The sequence below is a fragment of the Ascaphus truei genome (genome assembly GCF_040206685.1).
Source record: "Ascaphus truei isolate aAscTru1 chromosome 2 unlocalized genomic scaffold, aAscTru1.hap1 SUPER_2_unloc_2, whole genome shotgun sequence".
NCBI lineage: Eukaryota > Metazoa > Chordata > Amphibia > Anura > Ascaphidae > Ascaphus > Ascaphus truei.
The window spans coordinates 904593-920733 of NW_027453816.1; the positions used below are offsets into that span (position 1 = coordinate 904593).

General features: G+C 46.0%; 1 protein-coding gene across 5 annotated transcripts in view; it reads left to right on the forward strand.

Moving 5' to 3' along the window:
- LOC142473271 (uncharacterized) overlaps positions 1-14018 on the forward strand; it is a 53174-nt gene extending 39156 nt beyond the window's left edge. The window contains exons 4-5 of one of the 5 annotated variants that reach the window (XM_075580473.1): positions 8164-9456; positions 11084-14018. In XM_075580473.1, coding sequence (XP_075436588.1) covers positions 8164-9456; positions 11084-12285 — 2495 coding nt within the window. In that variant the 3' untranslated portion in view covers positions 12286-14018. The remainder of the gene's footprint in view (positions 1-8163; positions 9457-11083) is intronic. The other 4 variants (XM_075580474.1, XM_075580476.1, XM_075580477.1 and 1 more) reach the window with 4 other exon arrangements.
- The last annotated feature ends 2123 nt before the right edge of the window (positions 14019-16141 follow it).

Genomic DNA, 16141 nt, shown 5'->3' on the forward strand with positions numbered 1-16141 from the left:
TTTTTGTCACATTGGATGTAGCATTGGGTGTTTTTGTCACATTGGATGTAGCATTGGGTGTTTTTGTCACATTGGATGTAGCATTGGTTATGTTTATCACATTGGATGTAGTATTGGGTGTTTTTGTCACATTGGATGTAGCATTGGGTGTTTTTGTCACATTGGATGTAGCATTGGGTGTTTTTGTCACATTGGATGTAGCATTGGGTGTTTTTGTCACATTGGATGTAGCATTGGTTATGTTTATCACATTGGATGTAGTATTGGGTGTTTTTGTCACATTGGATGTAGCATTGGGTGTTTTTGTTACATTGGATGTAGCATTGGTTATGTTTATCACATTGGATGTAGCATTGGGTGTTTTTGTCACATTGGATGTAGCATTGGTTATGTTTATCACATTGGATGTAGCATTGGGTGTTTTTGTCACATTGGATGTAGCATTGGGTGTTTTTGTCACATTGGATGTAGCATTGGTTATGTTTATCACATTGGATGTAGCATTGGGTGTTTTTGTCACATTGGATGTAGCATTGGTTATGTTTATCACATTGGATGTAGCATTGGGTACCTTTGTTAGCTTTGAGTAAGAACAGACCTGCATCCTCCGTTATGAAGTCGCACCCAGATGTTTCTCTCCTATTGCGAAAGTAGTATAATTTGGTGGTGAGTGGGGTATTGTTCCGGGTTATTAAGAAAACCAAGCACCTGATCAGAAAACAGTTGGTACTCCCTACCAAGTATCGCAAAGTAGCATTATAATAATAATAATAATAGCATGTTCTTGTATAGCGATGGTAGTTTTACGAAGCGCTTTACAGAGACATTTTGCAGGCACAGTCCCTGACCCGTGGAGCTTACAATCTATGTTTTTGGTGCCTGAGGCACAGGGAGATAAAGTGACTTGCCCAAGGTCACAAGGAGCCGACACCGGGAATTGAACCAGGTTCCTCAGTGCCCGTCAGTGTCTTTACTCACTGAGCTGCTCCTTCTCCCAGGTTCCGCTGCTTCAAACTCAGCGCCAGTCATTGTCGTTACTCACTGAGCCGCTCCTTCTATCTCCATGATGAACATGAAGTTTTTTTGGCTTTATATGGCCAGAGAGAAGAATTCGGTGGGAATTGTGGCCAGTGCATGCCAAGAAAGACTTCCTAAGGAGGCGGATCCTCTGATGAATATAACCAGTAATGGACCTAGTCTGTATGAACCGAACAGCAGTAATACCAGCAACATCCTGGTGGTCACAGACCACACTTAGACTTTCCAAACTAACTATCGGTGAGCGACGACTGTACTATGGGAAAAGTACGTACTACATTTTCGTCTACCGGCCAGGATCCACTCTGAACAGGGAAGGGACCTCGAGAGCCGCCTCATAAAGGAGCTATTTGTATTGTATGGAGTTAAAGTCCAGGACGACGCCTTCTCACCCGCAAAAAGAGCAGGTGGAGTCCGCATGTACAGCACCTGGTACATGCCTACAACTGCGCTTGTAATGAAGCCACAGGGTATTCCCCTTACTATCTCATGGTTTCGCGCTAGGCATGATATTCCATTGACCTGTGTTTTGGAGTGTTAGACGATTTGGGTCCTCACCCTTGGCCTATTTACAGTACATTTAAATGCTCAAAGATCAATTATGAAAAGCCTACCGACTTGTTACCGAGGTGTCCGGATTGGCCAACGGTGGAAAGGAGCGCAATGATAGGAAGGTACAAGACCAGGAGCTGAATGTTGGAGATAGGGTTCTCATTTGTAATATTAGGCAAACAAGATTGCTGATTGATGGCGGGGGGAACCTTGGTAGTGGAGAAATGTACTGAGCTGCCAGTGTATAAACTAAAGACTGAAAAGGAAAATGGGATGCTCAAAACACTTCATCGCTGTAGAGGAAGAGGGGGGTTGGCCCGGTATTAAAGGGGTTGCACCCCATATGGCCACCCCCTGACCTCACCAGGGAGGCAAGGGGTTAACTGGACTGCGGTCCAGGAATGTGGCTTACACCTTGTCATGTCAGGAAAATGTATGTTCCCCTTTTCCCATGTTTCATTATAATCCTGTATTTTAATGTTTTAAAAGGTCGCAGAGAGTTGATATTTGGCCAATGTGTGGAGTCACTATAGGCATTAAAAACTGGCAAATTTCAACCCACTGAGCCCACCAGAATGGAACTTATTAATATGTGTAGATATTAAAGTGTATATGTATGGTATTTTGGATCTGCCCTGACAATGCAGACTCCATCTGCTATGCTAATAGGTCATGAAGGGCAGCCGGCTTATTGAGCCTAAGCACTGTGATCAAAAGTTAACTGCCTGATTGTTTACACTAAGTACTAATCAACCGACCAAGTACTAATCAACAGACTCTGCCACTCTAATTGTTACCTGAGGGTGGAGAATAATCAAACTGGAGTGGTTTGTAAGTGTTATGTCTACACCTACAAACAATGCAGATACTTCATTTGGTAGAGTGGTCGTTGCCCCTGATTTAATTATGGGGCTACCCATAGAGTCCCAGTACACATGGGCTAATTAGTTGGGGGCATGGGTTAATCTGTGTCTCCACGTTAGGGATTGGATACAGATAATTGTTCACCAATAGTCTGTATTCAATGTTAAGAATAGGGTTACACAGGTATATAAACTGTGTCAACCCTACAGTTTTTAGTTGTGCTTCTGATTCCACCTGGAATGTCAACGGATTGCTGGAGAATTGCTAGCTGATACTTCTCCATCCCCCAACCCTAAGTAAGTGTTACCTTCTTGTCTGTTAATTGTACTATATTGCTGTGTTCACCTTTTTTAAGGAATAAATTATATTTTATTATATCTAAGCCTCGTTCAGTTCAACCCAGATATTTGGTGTTCATTATATCTTGTCATAAGCTACCGTGACAATCACAACCATCTCCTGCCCATTGGACAACTTGGGAGGTGTTCACCTCGAAATGACTCCTGCCGAGTAAAGGAATCAACTGAAAAAACAGTCGACTTCGCCACATCAACGTTGCCCCCGAGAGGGAGAACAGTAATGATTCTGACAGGATGAATATGGAGATGAATGAATATTAGTTCATTTATCAAGCAAGTTCACTGATAACCCCAAGCCCCAGCAAGGTGCACCTCCAATGCTGTGTAAATCACCCCATTGTGCCCCCCGCCTAAGATTAGTGCTAATTTGGACCCAGAAACTGAGCTCATTCCAATAGACCTTCCATTAACAGATAAAGTGGCTAAGGATGACACACTCTGAAGGACTTGAGACCGAGAAACAGATGAAACAGGCCCTGAGACCTACCAAGATTCATAACCTTATGTATGACTGATATGTGGACCTGTAGAACAAGACTTATTCCTTCCTCGCCCAAAAAGAGAGATTAGACTCCCCTCATGAGATTAACACACGATTCCCCTGGGGTGTCAACGGAATTCCCCTTGACTAGTGTACATAAATGGGTGTTCCCTATGATGCTTGATCCAGGTGAGCCTTGGAAATGTGGTACCTGGTGGTGTACAAAGGATTCACAATATGGGGATTGTCAATGTATTGTATTGTATGTCATTATTTATATAGCGCCATTAATGTACATAGGGCTTCACAGTAGTAATACACATGGTAATCAAATAAATAACAGATAATATAAATAACAGATCATGGGAATAAGTGCTTTAGACATAAAAGTAACATTAAGGAAGAGGAGTCCCTGCCCCGAGGAGCTTACAGTCTAATTGATAGGTAGGGAGAACGTACAGAGACAGTAGGAGGGAGTTCTGGTAAGTGCGTCTGCAGGGGGCCAAGCTTTATGTATCATGTGTTCGGAATATCCACAGTGCTATTCATATGCTTCTTTAAGCAAGTGTGACTTAAGTTGGGTCTTAAAGGTGGATAGAGAGGGTGCTAGTTGGGTACTGAGGGGAAGGGCATTCCAGAGGTGTGGGGCAGTCAGTGAAAAAGGTTTAAGGTGGGAGAGGGCTGAGATGTAAGGAGGGGCAGAAGAGTGTAAAGCTTTAAAAGTGAGGAGAAGAATGGAGTGTGAGATGCGGGATTTGATCGGAAGCCAGGAGAGGGATTTCAGGAGGGGAGATGCTGAGACAGATCTAGGAAAGAGTAGAGTGACTCTGGCAGCAGCGTTTAGGATAGATTGTAGGGGAGACAGGTGAGAGGCAGGAAGGCCGGACAGCAGGAGGTTACAGTAATCAAGACGGGAGAGAATGAGGGCCTGAGTCAGAGTTTTAGCAGTCGAGCAACAGAGGAAAGGGCATATCTTTGCTATATTGCGGAGGAAAAAGCGACAGGTTTTAGAAATGTTTTGAATGTGAGGGGCGAATGTGAGAGAGGAGTAGAGTGTGACCCCTAGGCAGCGTGCTTGGGCTACTGGTTGAATGATCGTAGTTCCAACAGTAATGTGGAAGGAGATAGTAGGGCCAGGTTTGAGAGGAAGTATGAGGAGCTCTGTTTTAGCCATGTTGAGTTTAAGGCGGCGGAGGGCCATCCAGGATGATATAGCAGAGAGACATTCAGAAACTTTGGTTTGTACAGCAGGTGTAAGTTCGGGTGTTGAAAAGTATATTTGTGTGTCGTCAGCATAGAGGTGATAATTAAACCCAAAAGATGTTATTACTGTAGGTCACCTAGAGAGAGTGTGTACAGAGAAAAGAGAAGAGGTCCCAGGACAGAGCCCTGGGGTACCCCCACAGAGAAATCAATAGAGGAGGAGGGGGTGTTAGCAGAAGAGACACTGAAAGTACGATGGGAGAAGTAGGATGAGATCCAGGATAGAGCTGTGTTCCGAATACCAAGAGTATGGAGAATGTGAAGGAGAAGAGGGTGGTCCACGGTGTCAAATGCTGCAGAGAGGTCGAGTAATATGAGCAGAGTGTAATGACCTCTGTCTTTGGCAGCATGGAGGTCGTCAGTTATTTTAGTGAGGGCTGTTTCCATGGAGTGAGCAGTGCGGAAGCCAGATTGTAGAGGGTCTAGGAGAGAATACAGTAGCGACATATCTTATTGAACTAAATACCGGCGGCATGCCGGGATCTGCCCCAGCTGCCGCCAGTAATGCACGCGCGCCGCCGCGTTCCCCCACTCACCCCCCCTCCTCCATCGCGCGCAATTTACACACGCTTCCGGACCCCTGTACCCCTTCTGCTCTGCCACTCTGCTTCCCCGAACCCCCGCTTACCTTAATGTCATCTCCAGGGGTGTCGGGGAAGCCTGGGGAAGACGGGGAAGACGGGGAAGCCGGGCGCGCATGTGACTGTGACGTCACAGTGCGCCGCCACGCGCCGCGGCTACCCGCTTTTCAGCCACATACAGCCAGCGGCTTTTGCTCGAATAAGAGCTGCCGCTGCTGTAGGTGTTGAGAAAATGGAGAAAGCGAGAGAATACAAGACGTTCAAGGAGTTTAGAAGCAAAAGGCAGGAGGGAGACAGGTCGATAGTTAGAAAGACAGGTAGGGTCAAGCTTGCTGTTTTTGAGTAATGGTATGACTGTTGCATGTTTGAAGGAGAATGGAAAGGTTCCAGAGCAGAGGGAGGAATTAAAAATGTGTGTGAGCATAGGGGTTATAGTAGGAGCAAGAGGTTTTAGGAGATGGGAGGGAATGGGGTCAATAGGGCAAGTGGTAGAGGGAGAAGAGGCGATCAACAGCGACACATCCTCCTCTGAGACAGTGGAAAAAGAGTCAAGAAAGGCAGGAGGAGAGCTAGGAAGAGGTGTAGGATGGGAGGAAGAGACCGAGGGGATGTTCTGACGTATGGATTCCACCTTTTCCTTAAAATAGTCAGCAAAGAGATGGAGGAAGGAGAGGCAGCTGAGGGTGGTTTGAGTAGAGTATCAAAGACAGAGAACAGTCGGCGTGGGTTAGACTTGTGCATGTTGATTAGTGAAGAAAAGTAGGCTTGTTTAGCTTGCAAGAGGGCAGAGTTGAAACAGGATAGCATAAATTTGTAGAGAAGGAAGTCTGTGAGAGTATGAGATTTCCTCCAGAGGCGTTCAGAGGAACGAGTGGAGGAACGCAGCATGCGCGTGTGGGAATTTAACCAGGGTCTAGGGTTAGAAGGGCGAGTGCGGCAGAGAGAAAGCGGGGCATGTAGATCAAGAGAGGAGGACAAGACAGAGTTTTAGTTCCTGACCAGGTTGTCAGGGTCTGTAGCAGAGCTGAGAGGAGAGGGAGGAGCGTAAAGTGGACTCAAAGTCAGGTAAGTGAATAGAGCGCAGGTTTCTGCAGAACCAGGGGGTAGATGGAGGTGGAGAAGGGGAGAAGCGAGATAGAGAGAATGAGATGAGGTGATGGTCAGAGAGAGGAAAAGGGGAAATGGAGAAATCGGAGAGAGAGAAGTTTTTAGTGAAAACCAGGTCTAAGTAGTAGCCATCCTTGTGGGTGCTGGCTGCAGTCCACTGTTGAAGGCCAAAAGAAGAGGTTAGAGAAAGAAAGCGGGAAGCCCAATGGAGAGAGGGGTCATCAATGTGGCAATTGAAGTCCCCAACGAGAAGAACATGGGAGTCTGAGGAGAGAAAGAAAGAGATACAGGATTCAAAGTGAGAGAGAAAGGCAGAAGGGGGATGAGTAGAGGTAGGTGGGCGATAGATGACCGCCACATGGACAGGGAGAGGAGAGAAGATCTGGACAGTGTGAACCTCAAAGGAGGGAAAAGCAAGAGAGGGGGGAATAGGAAGAGTTCGGTAACGGCAGAGAGAGGAGAGCAGGAGCCCCACGCCTCCACCCCTGCCATCAGGGCGCGGAGTGTGCGAGAAGGAAAGGCCACCGTAGGAGAGGGCAGCTTCCAGAGCAGAGTCAGACTGAGTGAGCCAGGTCTCAGTTATAGCAAAGAGAAGCAGGGAGTGAGAGAGAAAGAAGTCATGTACAGAGAGGAACTTGTTAGAGAGGGAGCGAGTATTCCAAAGGGCACAGGAGAAAGGGAGAGAGGAGGGAGCGTGGCAGGGGATGGGTATGAGGTTGGAGGGGTTGACACCAGAAGGAGCAGAGGTTGCAGTTGGCAGGCGAGGACGAGCGCATGTAGAAATTAGTCAGAGACCAGGATTGGGAGAGATATCCCCAGAAGCAAGGAGTAGAAGAATGGAAAGAAAGAGAATGTGTGGGGATGATTTGTAGGGGTGTGATTTAGTGCAGGGGATATAGCTGTGTGGTGCCAGAGGGCGCAGGTAAGAAAGGAGTTCATGTGAACTGAGAAGTGGGGCAGAAAGGAGAGATGGAGATATATGAATAGCGTTAGAGACATAAGGAGACTGGTGGAAGGAAGTGCATAATTTGAAAATAAGTGAGGTTACAGCAAATATAAAACATAAAGGTGACATCACAGCAATAGTTAAGTGTTGAGATGTGCAGTCTGTGATAGATGATATCCTCCTTTCCAATGTAGATCAAATGCAGGAATCAGAAGCAGTAGGTGGTGTCCACTTTTCCACTTCTTTTTGAACTTCCTTTTTAAACTTCATAACTACTTCAAACATATCTACTTAAAGGCATATCTGCTTATGAGCATGGCTGCAGGCAATGTGCATTATTACCTTCTCCTGTACTTGTATCTGCATCAGGTGTATTAGATAGCATCCTATGTGGTTATTGTTATGCATGGTTTCTCCGTAGGATGGATGACGACATCAAGGTCGTCAGCAGGGTTGGAGTGTAACACCCCGTATATAGTCATATGGGAATGTGTAAGATGGTTGTGAAGTGCTTGATTGCCCTACCAATGACACAGAGCTGAGTATGTATACTATCACCTAGTACTGAAGTACTCATTTACTCTGCACTATCACCTAGTACTGAAGTACTCATTTACTCTGCACTATCGCAACTGGACTAACATGGCTACTTCTATTTCATTTCACATGAATGTCCCTTTGTTTATATGTTGGATATTGTACAATTGGATGGACATGTTTGCTAAGCTGTCTTTCTGACATTATACATTTTAAATACAATTATGAATTTATATGAAATGTAATGATCTTATGTCAATGTTTATTTCCTGTTTTGCCCTACAAGTACAGGTGCTAGTACTGTAGTACTGCAGTACTGCAGTACTGTAGGTATGTCTTCCTTTTGACTCAGAGAGCGATACAGTGCCGCCACTGTGGATAATTTATCTGTACTGTTCCAACTAATGAGACCTCTTCACATGTATTTATCTCCAGCAGATGACCGATCTTCTGCACGTCGTAGACCACAAAAGATGCCGCTGGAAAATGATACCCAATGTTACCAAAGACTTGAAAGCTGCAGCATTGTGGGTGAACTAATCAGCGGGCAGGAAAGCCGGGCACAAAACTCTTCCAAGGAAACCCGTAACTCACACTCTGCAGAGCAATCCTCTTCATGTGACTATAAAGGCGGTAACCCTAAAACCATCAGTAAACGGCCCAAAAAACAGAAAGCGGAACAGCTAAGCCCAGAGGTTATAAAGAATAAGAGCAGCAAGTGTCCAAAAAACGGAGATCTGATATCTTCCAAAAGCCCGCAGTCATACGTGTGTCATGCGTGTGGGGAATGTTTCTCACTGAAGTCTGGTTATATGGAACATCAAGAACAACAGCCGGGAGATAAATCTTACACATGCATCCAGTGTGATAAAAGCTTTAGTACAATATGTATGCTTAATAATCACCAGTGTGACTCTCTAGGGAAAGCACTGTATGAATGCACCAAATGTGAGGAAAGCTTCTATGAGAAGTGTACTCTTCTTGAACACCAAAAGATTCATTCACAGGAGAAACCCCACAAATGTAGTATATGTGAGAAAAGTTTCCGTTTTAATTCAGAACTTGTCATTCACCTAAGATCTCACATAGCAGAGGCATCTTACACATGCACTGAATGTGAGGAAAGCTTCTATGAGAAGTGTACTCTTGTTGAACACCAAAAGACTCATTCACAGGAGAAACCCCACAAATGTAGTGTATGTGAGAGAAGTTTCCGTTTTAATTCAGAACTTGTCGATCACCAACAATCTCACACGGTGGAGACATCATACACATGCACGGAATGTGGCAGGCACTTCGGTACCATAGCGTATCTCAGCAAGCACCAACAATCTCATTCGGAGGTGAAGCAGCATGCAGGCCCCGAGTGTGAGAACAGCTACAAGCGCAAAGAACATCTGCGGGGACATGGAAGTACTCACACAGGAGAGAAAACTTTTCATTGCCCTGAATGTGGGAAACGTTTTTACAGAGAAACCAGTTATGGAGACCACCTAAAAATCCATACTGCAGTAAAACCTTACACTTGCTCTTACTGTGGTAAAAGCTACTGCAAGAAAATAGGTCTCATTACACATGAACGCGCTCACACGCGGGACAAGCCGCTCGTGTGCACTGAATGTGGGAAGGGCTATGTTTACGGATCATCTCTTCTGAAACACCTGCGTACACACACCAGGGAGTCTCCCACCAAATGTGAGGAAAGCTTTAATCGGATATCACCTCTTGGTAAACCCCACAACACTCACCTAATACTGAAGTACTCGTTTACTCTGCACTATACAGTAGCAGCTGGACTAACACAGCACGCATTAAATAGAAGTAGCTGTGTTAAGAAAGTGTTTATTTCAAGGCACCTGTTTTACCTTCCCCCACCCCCCTCCCTGACCATCTCGAGTGCCCGCCACCCCTCCCCAATTCTACGTTATCTATCCCCTCCTCCCCCCTCCAGTGTCCACCTCGCCTCCCCAATTCTACCTTACCTTCCCCCCCTCCAGTGTCCACCTCCCCTTCCTAATCCCACCTTACCTTTCTCCTCCCTGACCCCCTCCCCAATCCTACCTTTTCCCTCCTCCCCTACACTGCCCACCTTCCCTCCCCAATCCTACCTTACCTTTCCCCTCCTCCCCTACACTGCCCACCTCACCTCCCCAATTCTACCTTACCTACCCCCCTCCAGTGTGCACCTCCCCTTCCTAATCCTACCTTTCCCCTCCACTGCCCACCTCCTCAATTCTACCTTACCTCTCTCCTCCCTGACCCCCTCCCCAATCCAACCTTACCTTTCACCTCCACTGCCCACCTTCCCTCCCCAATACTACCTTACCTTTCCCCTCCACTGCCCACCTCCCCAATCCTACCTTACCTTTCTCCTCCCTGACCCCCTCCCCAATCCTACTTTTCCCACCTCCCCTACACTGCCTAACTTCCCTCCCCAATCCTACCTTACTTTTCTCCTCCTCCCTGACCCCACCCCAGACTTATCTTTTCCCTCCTCACATCCCTGCCCCACTCCCCCACCCAATCCTACCTTACCTTTCTCCTCCCTGACCCCCTCCCCAATCCTACTTTTCCCTCCTCCCCTACACTGCCTACCTTCCCTCCCCAATCCTACCTTACTTTTCTCCTCCTCCCCTCCCTGACCCCACCCCAGACTTACCTTTTCCCTCCTCACATCCCTGCCCCCCCCCACCCAATCCTACCTTACCTTCCCCCCTCCCCAATCCTACCTTACCTTTCTCCGTTTGCTTTGTGTTGTACTTCGATGTTTTGATGTCGTATAAAATGAAAAATGCAAATGCTATAAAGTGTTATTAAAAAAAGTAAACGGATGAGAGAAATAAAGACCCAATTCATTACATTTAGTATACGTTCATAATTGTATAATGTCAGAGACCTACAGTGAAGCAGACATTGCCATACAACTGTATACTACCTGTATACTATATACTATACTATATATACTATACTGTATACTACCAAATATATAAACAAATACTAAATACCAACACAATGAAGCCGGGCGGACACCAAAGCGCCAGAGACGCAACGTGTCACATGAATGTCCCTTTGTTTATATGTTGGATATTGTACAATTGGATGGACATGTTTGCTAAGCTGTCTTTCTGACATTATACATTTTAAATACAATTATGAATTTATATGAAATGTAATGATCTTATGTCAATGTTTATTTCCTGTTTTGCCCTACAAGTACAGGTGCTAGTACTGTAGTACTGCAGTACTGTAGGTATGTCGTCCTTTTGACTCAGAGAGCGATACAGTGCCGCCATTGTGGAGAATTTATCTGTACTGTTCCAACTAATGAGACCTCTTCACATGTATTTATCTCCAGCAGATGACCGATCTTCTGCACGTCGTAGACCACAAAAGATGCCGCTGGAAAATGATACCCAACGTTACCAAAGACTTGAAAGCTGCAGCATTGTGGGTGAACTAATCAGCGGGCAGGAAAGCCGGGCAGAAAACTCTTCCAAGGAAACCCGTAACCCACACTCTGCAGAGCAATCCTCTTCATGTGACTATAAAGGCGGTAACCCTAAAAGCATCAGTAAACGGCCCAAAAAACAGAAAGCGGAACAGCTAAGCCCCGAGGTTATAAAGAATAAGAGCAGCAAGTGTCCAAAAAACGGAGATCTGATATCTTCCAAAAGCCCGCAGTCATACGTGTGTCATGCGTGTGGGGAATGTTTCTCATTGAAGTCTGGTTATATGGAACATCAAGAACAACAGCCGGGAGATAAATCTTACACATGCATCCAGTGTGATAAAAGCTTTAGTACAATATGTATGCTTAATAATCACCAGTGTGACTCTCTAGGGAAAGCACTGTATGAATGCACCAAATGTGAGGAAAGCTTCTATGAGAAGTGTACTCTTCTTGAACACCAAAAGATTCATTCACAGGAGAAACCCCACAAATGTAGTGTATGTGAGAAAAGTTTCCGTTTTAATTCAGAACTTGTCATTCACCAAAGATCTCACACGGTGGAGACATCATACACATGCACGGAATGTGGCAAAAACTTTAGGACAAGAGGATACCTTGCTAGGCACCAAGAATCTCATGCAGTTGTGAAGCCGCTGCAGACGTCTACTGTTGATGACCACCAAAAGACGGATTCACAGAGGAAGTACTACAAATGTAGTGAATGTGAGGAAAGTTTCCGTTGTAATTCAGAACTTGTTGATCACAGAAGATCTCACACAGGGAAGATACCATACACATGCTCTGAATGTGGCAGACACTTCCGTACAATAGCATACCTTCTTAGGCACCAACAATCTCATTCGGAGGTGAAGCAGTATGCGTGCACCGAGTGTGAGAATAGCTACAAGAGCAAAGAACATCTGCGGAGACATCAAAGAGTTCACATAGGAGAAAAACCTTTTAAATCCCCTGAAAGTGGTAAAAGTTTCTACACAGAAACCAGTTATGGCGACCACATAAAAATTAATTCTGGAGTAAAACCCTATGCATATTCTTACTGTGCTAAAAGCTTCTGTCAGAAAATAAATCTTATTACACACGAGTGAACTCACACAGGGGAGAAACCACTTGTGTGCACTGAATGTGGGAAGTGCTATGTTTACGGATCACATCTTGTTAAACACCTGCGTACACACATAACAGAGTCTCAGTAAATGTGAGGAAAGCTTTAATCGGTTATCACATCTTCGTTAACACCTAAAAACTCACAAAATGAAGATTCCCAGAGAGTGGAGTGATCGTGGATAAAGCTTTGTCATAAGAAAATTCCCTCCAGTGAAAGAAACGTATAGCGGGGAAAGCTACCATCGGAACCATTACCTCTTTCTACTCCAAGAAGTTAAAAGAGTAGAGAGACCATAAACGTATGGGAAATGTAGTGAGAGGAAAGAACTCACACAGGAGAACTCCCTAAGATGAACTCATAGGAGGTGTTCTTCAATAAAGTGTGATAGTGCTGATCTGGTGACACTGCTTGGAAAGTCCTAAAGACTTGGAAGGTACAGATATAGCAAGATTGTCCCCGAACAGGTCAGCCGTGTCGGGGACAGGGTCTGCTGCGAACGGGGGACGGGTCGATACTGCTGAATGGTACCCACTGCCGCGGTTAATCCTATGGTGCAGGGGCACTGAAGACAATTAGATCTTACATCTGTAGTTTTCACTCGGTAGGGTCTGATTGGCACTATTGTACTTTCATAAATAACACCCAAAGGGTAAAAAAAAAAAGTTCAGACAGCGAGTAAATATTGCTAGTTAATAACGAATTTGCACAGGGTACGGGTCCCTTATCGTGCTCTGCCTGTGGGAAATGACTATCATGGAGATGCTGTAAAGTTGTGTCTTCACTGACTAGGAACAGTTAGGAATTGTGTTTAAACGTATTAGGAATTTAAATACCACTGGTATAAAAGTTTTCATAAATTGCTTTAAAGTTGGAAACGTTCTCCTGATATTATTTTTTCCCAGAACCCACGGCTTTTGTATGGAGTAGTAGTGACGTGGCACCACCACTTTATCCATCGGTGTCTCAAACACCTACAAGCAAAGAGTAAGATGTTCAGGTCACGCTGCCCTGTGTCTGATAATATTACTTCACGTGATACTATTTCAGGTCATGAGCCATTCACGGCAAATTCTCCAGTGCTGGAGATTTCTTTTTAGTGAACCTTTTAATAAGCTTTAGGTAAATACTAACCTGCTGACCCCCTCCTCAGCACCAGTGGCCATTAACTCCTTACCTACCGGAACTAGCCACGGGATAATCTGCTACCGACACAATGCCAAGCTCATTACTTTAACCCTTTACAGCAGAAAAACATTCAAAATCCTATGTTTTTTTTAAATAAATCAGTTGTGTAGTATTAGGCTGAGATCTTACTCGTTGTTGGCCCGCGCGCATCGCCTCGCGCACTCCTGCAGCCCCAGCGATCTGTGAACTTGGCTGCAGGAGATCGGGGAGGTGTGGCGGATGCGTCACAAAGCTGGTTCGCTCCCATTGGTTGAACCAGCTCACGTGACGCGGATGCGCTTGAAAAGACAAAAATGTTTGTCTCTTCAAATCGCGGTCATGCCGTCGCACTGCGTTGTGCTCGCGCGCGCTAGGAGCGGCCTCAGGCATTAGGAAATTTGTGGTTGGCGCGCACGCGAGCGCCATCGCGCGCTGTATAATCGTGACCTTAGATAACACTTACTGCATTTTTTTCATTCCCCCCACTGTGCCCTTTTCATGAGTTTTTTTTTTCCCCAACTTGTATTTTATTATTTTTGCAAACTATAAAGAAAGGGAGCGGGGGGGGGGTACAGAAAATAAAGAGGGTGGTTGGGAGGGGGAGGGGGTTGCATCATCATTGGTCTCCACGCAGGGAGCATACAATCAAATAAACATATGCATACTCCCAAGCTGGTGTCTTTTTCAGTCAGTGCTTATATCGGTCAGAAAACGCAAGGGATGCGGGAACGGATTGCCTCCTCTTCCTCCTCTTCCACTCAACGCGTTTCGCAAGATAGGGTTAACTGAGTGGAGGAGGAGGAGGAGGAGGAGGAGGCAATCCATTCCCGGTTGATCGTGATGCCAGACGCCGACTCCAGTCAAGCTGCACGAGAACCCCAGCGGCCGCTTGTGGGGACCGTCAGAGACTGCCAGAGACGGAGGAGACGCACACCAGACAGCATTGGCTGTAAAGATATCCTTATGTGCCCTGAGTGGCAGTACAGAGTGTGAGTACGCCTTCAGGGGGGCTTTTTTATGTGTCATTTATTAAAGGTGTTTTATATTACTACACCATCAGCCCCTTCTTGTCTCCTTCCCTCCCCCCCCCCCCCCCTTCCCGTTTTTCTTCCCCACCAGCTCTAGCTTGGCTACCAGGCATTTCCTCATCTGAAGCTGCTGCAGAACACCATTGGTCAAATCTAGGACACACTCCCTCATCCCTTGCATTTTCTGTTCTCTAGAGCAGGGGTGCGCAATCTTTTTTCCCTGCGCCCCCCTGCCGGCTGTCCCCTCACTCCCGCGCCCCCCTCCCAACCCCAACTTACCCGCGCTCCGGCGTAATGACGTCACGTTGCCATAGCAACGTGACGTCACATGACCTCGCAGCGTCATTTTGACGCCGCGTTGCCATGGCGACACAGGGAGGAAGCCGCCGGAGCTACGGTAAGTTAGGTTTACAGAGGCCCTGCAGCTCCCCCGGCACTTAATTTAAGTGCCTTCGGGAAGCGCGCGGGGCCTCTGTAAACCCCGCGCCCCCCGTCGTTAGTGTCGCGCCCCCCCTGGGGGTCGCGCCCCACAGTTTGCGCACCGCTGCTCTAGAGGATTGTGGCTTTTTCCTCTTAAGGTTGAGTGGTCCTTTGATTATATTTATTTTATTGTTGTTACCTTATTTATATTGCATGTTTTCCCTTTCTTGCATTTGCTTGTTATATTTTTTCACCACTGGGTGGTGCTGTGGCACTGTATTAAGGAAGCGCCGGGCAGTTTATTTCTGTTTCCTTATATCGGTCAGGTCTGGTCTCTCGGGGGGAGTCAGTTTGGGTTCTGCCATATGTGGGTCTCCCAGGGGTCCCAAGTTGTCATAAAGCTATTGTACCTGTCATGAATTAAACTAGCGAGTCTCCATAATCATTATGAGGTTCAATGTTTGCGTTACGGTTGTGATGGGTGTGGGTGTCGATCTGTTTCCTGAATTTTGCGATCATTACTTTAGCTGCCGACAGGATTTGTGTAACTAGATGGTCGGCCTTCCTCTCTAGACCCTCTACTGGTTTTAAAAGAAGTACGGTTTCCATATCCCATGTCCGATCTAATCCTAATACCCCTTTTATTAATCTTCTAATCTTTCCCCAGAACAAAATTATCTTGGGTCGGGACCACCATATATGCTTGAACGTGTCCAGTTGTCCGCAGTTGCGCCAACACATATGGGGAAGTTAGTGGGGGGGGGGGGAAGAATGTAGGCGTGTAGTACCACCTGTGAAGAACCTTCAAATCCATTTCCCTAACCGCTGAGCACCGAGAAACTCTAGCTATCCTCTCATATATTTCCTCCCAGTCCTCATCTTCTAGGGGGCTACCCACATCCTTTCCCCGGTCTGAGATATTTGGGCTTGCTTGCCCCCTATATTGATATATTAGAGTCTGGTAGAATTGGGCTATTGTCCCTTTGTCGTATTGACCCAACTGGAACAGACTCTCAAAGGTGGTAAGAGGTCTAATCCAAATATCATTTGGTTGAATGGAAGAAACACAGTGTTTGAGCTGCATATACTGGAATATTTGCGTGTTGGGAATACCGTATTCTTCCTTTAATTCAGGGTTAAAGCCTGCCTCCTTTTTGCATATCTCCAATAGAGGATGGTCCTTTTTCGCCCCAGCTCCTAAAGACATTTGAGTGGTACGGTGAG